Genomic DNA, 12,747 nt, shown 5'->3' with positions numbered 1-12,747 from the left:
CAAAGTTTCTTCAAATTGCAACTCAGAGAAGGGAAAGGGGATGGAATCTTACACATGGCATCCCCTCTCACTACACATTTGTGTAAGCCAAGAACAGCACTGCACACTATTTATAGTATGAGTACATGCGTCTTGTATAGCTGGAAACCATTAGCACAGCATGATAACTAAAAACAATATTTAACCACTACGCATGAAGACACCAGCTGGAAAAATAAAAAAAAACCCAAGAGTCCTTTCTTACAGATGTCTAGACAATGAATTTAATAAAGTCAGAACGAACCATCCTAGAGCAATGCTGGCTTTGTGAATGTAATGAACTGAAATTACCAGAGATAGTAATGTAAACTGCATTTGACTATAATGAATACATTTTAAGATGAGTAGATGAATTTCATTACGAACAGGTATGTCTGAATAGCTGGAATCTTACCTGACTTCTGTCTTTGTCCACCTTCTTAAAACACTTATTCAACGACAGATTATGTCTCACGGAATTTTTCCATCCAGTGGGAGCATTAGCAAAATAGGGAAAGTGTTCTAGGATCCAGTTGTATATATCCTTTACAGGCAGGCGTTTGGTTGGCGAGTCCTCAATGGCCATAAATATGAGGCAGCTAAAGGAATAAGGAGGTTTGCAATTGGGGTTCTGCTTGGCATCATAGGGCATGTCCGACTGAGCAGGAGAAGGAGGCGTGTCATCATCAATGTCCTGAACTGGGCTAACACTTCTTAAAACTGAGTCTCCAAAGCTTTTCAGCAAATTCTTGCTCTCATGTAACCAGTTCAAGTTAGTTAGTTCTTCATCCTCCACGGCCCCTTTATCTAATCTGATGGCAGGCAAAGAGAAATCTAGGTCCTCGTCCTCATGAAGTGCCTTTGATAAATCGCTATCTTGGTAACACTGACTCAGTCCGCTGGAAACAGTAATTCCTGAGCCCTCTGGCTTCTTACTGGGAGGCATGACTGGACCCATTTAGACAGAAGCTCCTAGTAGAGTAAATCCAAAGCAGGGGTGGGGGGGAAAAGAAAGAAAGTTAGCTGGTAAAACAGCTATAACATAACATTTTGACAGCTTTTCCCCAGTCAATAATTTGGCCTTTTATGTTCTACATTAAAAATGACAGGATCACATAAACACACATCCAAGACTTAGGTAAAATAATTTACAGTCAGGAAAAGGAATGAAATTTCAGTCCATAGGATAATACGATAATCCTGATATGCCTCAATTCTGCATGTACTCAAAACTCCATATAGGAAATCCAAAACACACATCCCTTTAATGATGAATACATGTATCAAATCATAGAATACTCCACTCATACTGCTTTTAATAAGTACATAAACTTAAAAAAAAAAAAAAAAAAAAAACAGGGTGCATAAGGCCAGTTGCTTCAGATTAAGTACAGCTGTTTGAAGACAACACAACAGCATTGTGATTAAAGTCACTCTGCCTCCTCTGGCTGACGGCACAAGCAAGCAAACGTCAAATTTAACTATAGCACAATTATGATCGAGCTCAAAACTAGGAGCAGTACTTTTTAAACAGACATGAAGGGGATCCTGCAATTTGGGATTGGGCCAAGAAATACAGAGGCATGTGCTAGAAAAACAGGACACATCAAAGTACATGTAAATAAAGGGGATTTGAACATACATTGAAACTTAATTGAAATGTGGCATAAATGAGAATCCATGGGAAATGTTAAGAATTATAAAAGTGACCTAGAAGAAGTATGGTGACAACATTTGCGGAGAATACTGCATTAGGGGGCTAAGAGGGAGTGAGAGATCAATAATATTCAGAAGGACTGGGAAAGATCAGAAGCTTTTCCAGATAAATAATCTGAGTGATTCAACAGAAACAGGTGGGAGTAAAACAAAACAAAAAAGAGGGGTGGGGGGCACTGCAAGGGGAGAAATGTGCCTTCAGTTCTCATAAACAAAATACTAAGCAGATTAAAAAAAGATAGAATTTTACACCCACCGCTAACTTATTGAGCTTTCTGCACAAGTACTTAACAAGCGGAAAAGGATGCCTGCATGGAAACAAAAGTGTAGAATATATTGTAGACTAACTATATTAAGCACTATAATTCCTCTGTCTAGCAAGAACACATTTGGCATACTGGTCGTAGAATCACAGACTCGCTGTAGTAGTAAAAGAGAAATTATAGCAATTGGCAGACAGAATTACACAGGGGCTGAAACACCTTACCTACAGAAAAAGGCTGAAGGGGATAAGGTGGGGGAAGCCAAGGCCAACATTCTGGGGAAGGGGACGAATGAAGGACAGAATTCATGGGATATAAAAGAGGGGAAAGAGTGCCCCTACTGCAATTCTTTTCACAGTAGTGATAAAGAGAACATGCTTATGCAAAGATAAATTGAAAAAAAAAAAAAACCCACTATCTGGCACTACCACACATAGAAATAAGTTAATATACAGTAAAACCATTACAAAAAGCAGAACAAAAGTAATTAGTCTGAGACAGAAGCTATCTGGAGGAGGAAAATATATTGATATAGACCTGTGGACAGAGAGGCTGAGCCTACATAGACACTACTTCCTAGATTTCTAAAGAGAATCTGAATGTCTGGAATATAAATACGAGTTTTACAGTTTACTCCAAAATCAGGGCACTGTGCACTGTTCGCCTATGATGCAAACTCAACTTTGGCTCCTAACAGAAGTTATGCCCCATGAGCTCCTAAACAGGAAAATTATATCATGGCTGACAGTAAAGTAATTTAATTGCACTGTTGCTATGACAACATGCTGCTCTCTTTCTGTCTAATTTGCTTATTTGCCAGTATCCTCCCAAAGGGCCATATCATGCCATCCATTTTTAGACAGAACTCTTCACTGATTTCAATGGTGACTTCTGCTTAAAGACTAAGGACTTACACACTAGTTGCTATACTCAGTCACTGATTTTTTAAAAAAAGATTGCAGGAACCACCAAAAAAAAAAAAAAAAAAAAAAAAAAAAACTTTCTTTAGGGTAACTTAATTTTTTTTTTTCACATTTATGAAAAAAGTCCTAGATTAGTGATAACTTCCCTACAGGTCTTTTTTATTATTAATTATTATTATTATTAATAGAACTACGGGAAATAGTCTGACTAAAGTCCATAGGAAGCCCCCCCCCCCAAAAAAAATTACAGAAGTTATCAAACTACAGAACACTTTTCCATGAGTGAATTCATATGAGGAAGGCAAAGAGACAATAAGTTTCAAGTCAGTCTGATTCTTTCACCTTTGCAACTAAGTAAGGTCATTGCCCTTGCCGGGTTCTCAGAATTCTCAAATCCAATTGGAGTTCAGCAGGAGTTGAAGATGCTCAGCACCTTGCAATTTAGGCCCTCAAGCACACTAAAGAAAAAACAACGCCATCGTATACATGATATATTGGCTTGCTGTCCCCTAAACTTTGGTTTGCAACATTTTTTTTCAAAAACCACAACTGAGTTTTCCAGTATTTGACTGTAACTGTATGCCAAATTGCATTTTTTTCTCTCTCCATATTTAGACAAAGAAATGCATGATCACATGAGAGTCTGCAGTTAAGCAAACATTTTTAATCTGCTGCCAATGAGGTCGCTCCACCAGATATGTAAATAGTTATTCGCTGGTGAACTCCTTTACCAACTTTTCTGTTTGGTATGAGTTACACTCTCTTTCGTTTCCCGTCACAGAGGAACAGAAATGGTTGAGAGGAAAAAGAAAGCGGGGGGAGGGGAAGGTCACTACCCACCCGCTATTAATACGTTCTCCAGAATAACTACTAGAGATATAGTTGAGGCCTGAACAGATGTGTATCTTTAAAGAAAAAAAAAATGAGTTGACAAAGGAAAAATAAAGCAGGAGGATGAAAGGCAGCCAGAGACTGGTTCTGCTGCACTTTGAAACAGGCACATTGCAACACTCGTCCTGTACTTGTCAAAAACATTTGAAGGGGAAAAGGCACGCCGTGACTGGCTGGGATTCGAGTCAATCAATGGTGTTGCTAGGAAACTGGAAAACTGCTCTTATTCCTACACAGTGCCCGTGCCATTTGCAGTTGCAGCAAACATACCTTCAATGCTGGTGAGATGTCATAAACCTTTTATTGGCCTTACTGGATCATGCCATAAAAGCAACTTATCAATATACCTCAGAAGCCTAAGGAGTTATGGTCCCAGCGTTCTGATCTATTATTCTGACCATCTCTTTCTACCGCCAAACAGCGAATGGATTTTTTTTTAAATTAGGTCTTTGCTAAAAGAGTCTCCCCCCACCAATTGGTAAATAGACAGCAAGATTTAAGAGCTGGAGAGTCAGACTGTTGCCTACGATGGCTTTTTAGTTTAAAGACAATGCGAACTCTGTTCATTAAGTGTCTTAGGAAATCAAGGTAGCAACTAAAACAACAACACACATTTAGGGCATACACAGAACTCTTCGATCAACTTACTCCCTTCTTTGGTTTAACTAGAAGCACAGACACGATCTACAATTCCGAAAGCCGATCAGCACGTTTGTAATTAATGAAAAGAGCTGATCAAATTTGCAGAAAAAGGATCTGCGATTTCCCTCTCGCCACACTGAGCTTCCGATGCAGTGCCTTATGCAATCGTCAAAAATAACAAACAACAACTTACCTGGCTTGAGAGAGGTTAGATTTTACCGCTGTCCTTTCATGGTTATTATGCAAACTTTCATCTGATTGAACAAGGCATCGTCTCCTCCTTTAGACTGAGCCAACAATGTGCAGAAGGGGAAAGGGGTCCCAGGGCACAAGAGGAAATACAGTAGCATGGGACCCTCCTGCAGTTTTACCTTCCCGCCCCCCCACTTTCAGCCTTCCCTCCCCCCCTCCCCTTTACTCCTGATGGGCAGCGATTTGGGTCGGCGCTAGCAGAAGAGCGATAAATTGTTTCCACTGCAAGCAAACAAAAAAAGGCGACACATGACCAGGGAGGGAGGGAGAAAGAGAAAACGTGGGCTGGGCCAGCACCAGAGCAGCCACGGAAGGGAGGGGAGGGCCAAGGGGGTGGGGGAGGGTGTTCGCTCGCGTTGCACACACGGAGATCCCAATTGCAGACGGGGGGAGGGGGGAGGGATGAAAACACCCTTCCTGCCCGCCCACACCCCCAGCACGGCAGCTGCCCCAGCAAATCCGGCTCCCCCCTGCTCCACGTTCTGATCGCTCACAGGAAATTCACCAGCTGCCTTCCCTCCTCCTCCGGCTCCTTCAGTTGCTTCTCCGCCACTTCCCCAGACTCTCTCTTCCCTCCTGCGAGTTACACAGACATTTCCTCTCTCCTGGGGGCTCGCCGTCACCCCTCCCTCGCTCCTAGTTTGGATGGTCTGAAAGGCATCTCAGAGTTTCTAACTACTCGGGGCCTGTCTCCAACTCGGCCTTATCCGAGTTGTTAGTGCGTGTGTGATTAGAAACATTGCTGAGCCAATGTTTGCACTACGCTCTGAAACTGCGGCGGTGCAGAGCGGTGTTAGATCTGAAAACATCAGGAGGGAGACTGTAATCGTCTCAATGAAAACGCTGTCTCACAACAGGGTGAGCATTTAAAAAGTCTCAGACTTTAAAAAAATAAAAGATTAAGGTTGATCGGGATGTTAGAGCAGCCCCAGGCCTCAAAGTTGTTCTCGAGAGCAGCACGGGGGAAGAGCTAGTTTGGGGCTCTGGAATTCACTCCTTCAGAGTCCCAGCAATCGAGCATTGCTCCTTTGGGGGACACAATCAAAGATACCTCTTTATTCACACTCTCCCCTAACAGTGGATACTGGTCCCCCCCTGGCAAGGGATATCCTGGTAGTAGTGATGTTTCTATTTATAGGAATGCACCCCTCCAGTACAAGATTATTAGGCTCCAATATTCAAAAGCAAGACACAACCAAATGCACCCAAATTAAAGCTGTGGCAACCGGATGTACCCATCCCTCAGCCCAGAAGAGACTGGGAGAGCAGACAAGTCTGAAGGTCAACAAATTGAAGGTTAGAAAAAACAAAGCAGGGGAAGCAAACTACCCAACACTGAAAACACTAACCCTTGCATTTTGTGTAGTCATAGCCCCATGCAAAATGGACGTCAAATGATAGGGTAGTGCTTTTACACCCACTATGCACAGGGGTAAATTATAGTACAGGTGTAGGACAGTGGAAAATATCCCCACCAGCATCCTTACAATTTATACCAGGGAGCTCTTAGCTCAAGGGATTTAGTTTAGCAAATCCCAACTGCTGAGGTATGTATCCACTCACAGAGAAGTACTAAATTATCCAGGGCCCAATACAGTTAAAGCTCTGTAGCTTTAAAAATGGAGCTATAAGTCTGACAGTTTGCTCCACCTGGGGATCTGTCCTCAAATGCTTTAAATTGCAACAGAAAACAAACCAGAAATCAACACAATCAGGGAGAAGGGAAACCATTTATTCCTTGGAGAAGCATGTTTTGAGGCCTTGACTAGGAAAAAAAGGTACTTCATTCCCACCCAGTTGAGCTATCTCAACAGGATTGGTGTCAATTCAGTTGAGAAACCCACTTAACACCAATTGAGTTAAACTAGTTGAATTAAGCTAATTTAAAAAACAAAACAAAAAAAAAACACCCACCCACCCATTTTTTTGTTAGTCTAGATAGGTTCTAAATGTGCAGCTGCATTCTGCATGAGTTCAAGAGCACTGTCTCTTAAAACAGTAAAATCCCAACAGCTAGGAGTTTTATAAATTTTTCATCTGTACAGCTCAAAATATTGCACAAATCTGGGTCAACAGAATTATACAAGTGGGGAAACTGAGGCACAGAGACTGACTTCACTTCAGTCAGTGGCAAAGCTAGATATAAAACCCAGGCCTCTTTACACCAAATTCCTACACCTATAAACTACTAGCTTTTATGTAGTGCTTTTCATCCGCAGATCTCAAAAGACTTTATAAAAGGAGGCTGGTATATTTATCCCCATGTACAGATAGGGAAACTGAGGCAGAGAGGGACATGACTTCCCCAAGGTCACACTAGTGGCAGAGTAGGGAATAGACAGACACCAGGTCTCCCAACTCACAGTCATAGTACTCTATGCACTAGGTAACATTTCCTGCTCTAATACTGTATTCACATAACTGAGTTAAGAAAAGAAAATCCTGATACAATTAACCACCTTTAAAATTAGCATAATTAATAGTTTTAAGGGTAATCCAAAAATCAAGCGTTTTCCATTCTGAATTAACAAAATCTGCAACTTAGTTTATAGCTACACCAAATTTTCCCTTCAACATAGGCCAGGTCTACACTAGATTTTTTTGCCCATACAATGTTGGTTAGAAGTAGGGTGACCAGATGTCTCGATTTTATAGGGATAGTCACGATTTCTGGAGCTTTTTCTTACATAGGCACCTATTACCCCCACCCGCTGTCCCAATTTTTCACAATTGCTATCTGGTCACCTTAGTTACAGATGTGATTTTTATATTGGCAAAAGCACTGGTGTAGATGCAGTTACACCAGCAAAAAAGTGACTGTTTTTCCATTTGGAGAACTGACATAAATTCTGGTCACGTCTTGCTAAGATCTTCCCTTGCTGATAGGTTTTTCCCCTCTGTCTACTGAACTGATATTTCACATTCTTGCATGTTTTCTGAAAGATGTACCAGCAGCTGAATGTAAGAATGGAAACAATACCCATTAGACAACAAAATATCTTTATTACCTGCTCCTAACAATACCCTGCAATCACACTTCTTTCTATCATGGAAGCACACTGTGGACCATTACCTTACACAATTCTTATCTCATGGCCATTTTGTTTTAAACAGAAACTAAATTACCAAATAACCCCACCCCCAGAAATTTACTCTAAGTACTTGGAGAAGTTCTTTAAGTAAGACAACTGACTCTTTATCAACATCAAAGAGGAGACATTCACCACGTTTGCCATTTGTTTCAAAAGTCAAGTGTCTTACAAAACTAAGTGGAATTCAGTTAATGAGCATTGTTTCAGACCTGTCAAGGGCAAAATCTCATGGGATACTGTTGTGGGATATAAAGACTATTGCATCTAAAATCTCAGTACCTATGTATGTATCCTGTTCAGATACAGAGTTCAATTCTATTCTGTTTCAAATCAGTAGTAAAATTTCCAATTGACTCAATGGGAGTAGGATCAATTCCAGAATGTTACAGCTTTTCTGTGGGAAAACAGGTCCTGCCACAGTAAGCCATAAGGATAACAAGCAGCGGATCAGCCCAAAAATGTTTGAAATGCATGTATGGTAAGCAGTATTCTCTACTGGCTAGAGCACAGGACTGGGGGACAGAAAACATGTATATTCCAGTCCTTGCTGTCAGCGACTGTGGCCATGTCTACAGGATCAGTGTTGCAGCAGCGCCGCTGCAGCATGTCGGTGAAGATGCGCTGTGCTGACAGGAGAGCACTTTCCCACTGGCATAATAAAACCACCTCCACAAGTGGCAGAAACTAAGTAAATGGGAGAAGCTCCCCCACCAACATAGCACTATGCAGACCAGTGTTCATAGGTGCTGGAACTAGAAGTGCTGGGTGTGCTGCTACACCCCCTGACTTAAAGTGGTTTCAGTCATATACAGGGTTTACAGTTTGGTTCAATGGCTCTCAGCCATCCCCACTATCCCCAGAAGCACCCCTACGAGCACTTGTCGGTGTAACTTATGTCCCTCATGGGGGTGGTTTATTCACTCCCCTGAACGATGTAAGTTATGCTGACATAAGCTGAAGTGTAGATATAGCCTCAATGTGCAGCGGCAGTTAAAAAAGCGAACAGAATGCTGGAAATAATTAAGAAGGAATAGATAATAGGACAGAAAATATCACGTTGCCTCTATATTAATCCATGGTACGCCCACATCTTGAATACTGTGTGCAGATGTGGTCACCCCATCTCAAAAAAGATATATTGGAATTGGAAAAGGTTCAGAAAAGGGCAACAAAAATGATTAGGGGTATGGAACGGCTTCTGTCTGAGGAGAGATAAATAAGACGGGGATTTTTCAGCTTGGAAAGAGACGGCTAACGGGAGATATGATTGAGGTCTATAAAATCATGACTGGTATAGAGAAAGTAGATAAGGAAGTATCATGTACTATTTCTCATAACACAAGAATAGGGGTCACCAAATGAAATTAATAGGCAGCAGGTTTAAAACAAATAAAAAAGTATTTCTTCACACAATGCACAGTCAATCTGTGGAACTCCTTGCCAGAGAATGTTGTGAAGGCCAAGACCATAACAGGGTTCAAAAAAGAACTAGATAAATTCATGGAGGATAGGTCCATCAATGGCTATTAGCCAGGATGGGCAGGAATGGTGTCCCTAGCCTCTGTTTGCAAGAAGCTGGGAATGAGAAACGGGATAGATCACTTGATGATTACCTGTTCTGTTCATTTTCTCTGGGGCACCTGGCACAGGCCACTGTCAAAAGACAGGATACTGGGCTAGACGGACATGTGGTCTGACCCAGAGGGCCATTCTTATGTTCTTATGTTGTGCAATCTTAGGGAAATCACTGTGGCTCAGTTTCCCCATGTGTAAGTGGGGGATAATAAGATTGTAAGCTTTCTGGGGCAGGAAATCTCTTTTATTCTGTTTGTCCAGTGCCTAGCACAATGGAGTCTTTGTTCATTCCTAGATGCTATCAGAATACAAATAAACAATAATAATACTTTTGTAAAGGCCTTTTGACATTTTCAGGTGAGAAGTGTTGTGTGTCCAGGAAGATCAGAGTATATGTGGTGTCAAACATTTGTTAGAAGTATCTCCAGTAATTTATTATTGCACCATAGATAGCGATACAAGAATGTATTAACTTTCAATTCAATTTTGAGAAATACCAGTCACTGTTTCAAGTCTCTCTGTTTAATGAGGATTTCCAGGAATCTCTCTCTACCCCATTCCCTTACCCTCCATCCAGTCTGGAATCTCTGATACCTCCTGCAAGCTAAGCATGGCAAAGAGCACCGACTCTGATCTTCCCTCCATCATCATCATCATCATCACTGGTGAGAACATTTTCCCTGTCCATTTGTCTGTTGATGTTCCACCACCCCTCTGAATATTTCTACTGTCTGCCCAAATCCCACAATGCATCAGGTTCAAACTTTTGGTCATCACCTTCAAGTTCCTACCCAACCCCAGTCTAACCTAGTCTCTGATCACATTGCTCTGATCAGTCCACTCAGGGCATCAAGCCTTGCACCACTGTCAGTTTGTTTCTCCCACAACTGTCTCCATTTATTTTTTCCATGTCAACGCCTATTTATGGAGCACCTTGCCAGAGCCATCCTCCCAGGCTGCTACCTTCCCCTCAGACAAAGCTTTCCTGAAGACTCAGTTCTTTCAAGAGGTCTAAAAGAAATGTGCTGATTATGCCTGTGAATTATTATTTATGGTTTGTACTGCAGTTGTACCCAGAGCTCCCAGTTCTAATTGGGGCCCTTTTGTGTTAGGCATGCTGCAAGCACAGAAGCAAACATGGTTCCTGCCCCAAAGAGTTTACAATCTATTTTATTTTACAGTCTCATTAGAAGGTTGTGATCCATACTGCTGTGCACTAGCCTTCACCGTTTTCTTCCTGCTCGTTCTTCCTCCCCACTGGTTTGTTTCCTCTTCTTGTTGTGTCATGTCTAAACTTAGCTTGTAATGTCCTTGGGGCAGGGATCCTGTCTTATGTCTATTGATGGCACCTTACACACATTTGGGCACTATTTAAAAAAACAGATTGTTAACACAATGCACTTTTGCCCTTATTTCCTCTTTTACACTTCCTGCTGCAACTGCTCCTCCCAAGTGACCTTTTTTGTTTCTTTTCTTCCCCACATTGTATTTCTGCCTTCTTTCATACCGCCACTTATGCTGGGCATTTCCTCTTCTTGTTCATCAAATGACTATTTAGAGTCACATGCTAACCTCCCTTTCCCCACATCTATATAATGGAGTCCACCTCCACACGCACACATTAGGAGGGGATAATAGAGGTTCTCATGATGATGGATACATATTGCACAAGTCTGATACCAACACCACTCCTATTTACTGATGGGAGACCTCTACTGTGACCATTCCCTGTGATACATATAATCAGAGTTACATAACTGTTTTATCCTCTCATTTAAACATTCCTCAAGTTCTCAATTACACCAATTGTGGAAACCCAACAGAAAGAGCTGAATTTGTGAGAAAATGAGTATCAGTGCAAAGTTTTATAAGAGGCATACATCTTGCCAGTGATCAGACGAAACAAAGTTATATGTTTCTTTAGTTTTGGTGTTCCATGAATCTCAGTATAATTAATTTTGAATAATCAGAACAACACAATACAGTGTTTCATGTAAAAGTTCCTTTGTAAAATGGTGCACAGAAGTTTATGATGCCATTGTAGTTTACACACACCTGCAACTTCTAAGGAAATGGTTATACTTTGTACTAAAATTATATACAGCTGTCAAACGATCAGTAGTTAAAGGGGGTGGGGAGAAAAATCACATGCTACTTTGTTCCACATACAATTATTAAGCCAGGTCTACAGTAAGTGCCCTTTACCAGTACAGCCATATCAGAATAGTATACCAGCAAAGCACTCCTAGTATGTATGCAGTTTATACCAGCAAAAGTGCAGTTTTGCTGGTATCGCATATTCCAGCCCCCTCCCCCTGAACAAACAAACCATAACAGTAAAAGTGCAACTTTGCAGTACAACTGCAGCTACTCTAGGAGCTTTTGTGGGCATAGCTGTCAATCAGAGATCACAAGTCACTACACCCCCGACCAACATAGTTATACCAGCACAAGCCTGTAGTGTAACCTGTCTTTCTAGTTTACATTCAGATTTTGCAGGAGACAGAAACAAAATGAGTTTTTCATTTTCAAACTTTTCTGGTGTTTGATGGACCAGATTCTGTTGTCAGTTACACTGGTATAACAGTAATTTGCCCTTGTATTATCTCTAACTTAGAATTCCTCGTACCACAATTGTATGACAAACCTGCCAAAGTTATCAAAGACAGAAATCAACTGGATTTGATTTTATCTTTTTGGATGCAGGGAGAAGGAAATGAAGCAACCAAAGTCACATACAAAGCAAAAAAATTCAATTTTGAATAATAAAGTTACCTAGGAAAACAGTAACTAACACAAATTAATACTGTTACAAAGTTTTACTGTTGGATGGACCTGCTAAAAACAAATTACAATTATTTCTGGGTCAAATCTGGAAGTCCTTACTCAGTTTTTCTTGAAATAAAAGCTCTTCATTTCAGTAAGACCTGAATAAGAACTTTAGGCTTTGGCCCTTTATTTGTATATCCACAAATGCAATTTAAGTTACAATAGTAGAATCTTGCGTGTGACAATTTATGGGAGATATTGCATGGAATCAGAAGGCATGTCTTCCACAGATTTAAAGGAAGTTCTAAAGAGCATCACTTTTTACACAGTCTTGATCTTTCAGCAGTTCCACACTTACTTTTAGTGAAACTCACCTTGAATAATATAGCTATCAGTAAACTGTTAATTCCTAGAGATGTGTGCCTTGCTTAAAATGTGAGCTTTTTCTTAAAATCATATCTATTCTTGGAGACAGGGTTTGCAACCAGTTAGTAGCATGACTGACACTAAATAAAGTGTGTTCACACGCCAAGTAAATGTTGATCATGTTGTAATTGTGATATTAACAACACTTAGCTCTTACCAGTAGCCTAGGCTAGCACATGA

General features: G+C 40.9%; 1 protein-coding gene across 7 annotated transcripts in view; it reads right to left on the bottom strand.

Moving 5' to 3' along the window:
• Positions 1-12,747, bottom strand: part of FOXN3 (forkhead box N3) — a 300,577-nt gene that overhangs the window by 174,142 nt on the left and 113,688 nt on the right. For 2 of the 7 annotated variants that reach the window (XM_034768117.1, XM_034768122.1), the window contains exons 1-2: positions 4,647-4,839; positions 434-990 (exon numbers count right to left, since the gene is read on the bottom strand). In XM_034768117.1, coding sequence (XP_034624008.1) covers positions 434-976 — 543 coding nt within the window. In that variant the 5' untranslated portion in view covers positions 977-990; positions 4,647-4,839. Of the gene's footprint in view, positions 1-433; positions 991-1,990; positions 2,010-4,646; positions 4,840-5,199; positions 5,252-12,747 lie in introns of those variants that run through there. The other 5 variants (XM_034768119.1, XM_034768118.1, XM_034768120.1 and 2 more) reach the window with 4 other exon arrangements.

The sequence above is a fragment of the Trachemys scripta genome, chromosome 4, assembly GCF_013100865.1.
Source record: "Trachemys scripta elegans isolate TJP31775 chromosome 4, CAS_Tse_1.0, whole genome shotgun sequence".
Classification (NCBI taxonomy): Eukaryota; Metazoa; Chordata; order Testudines; family Emydidae; genus Trachemys; species Trachemys scripta.
The sequence above is the reverse complement of the archived record's forward strand: the minus strand, read 5'-3'. Positions and strand labels throughout refer to the sequence as shown.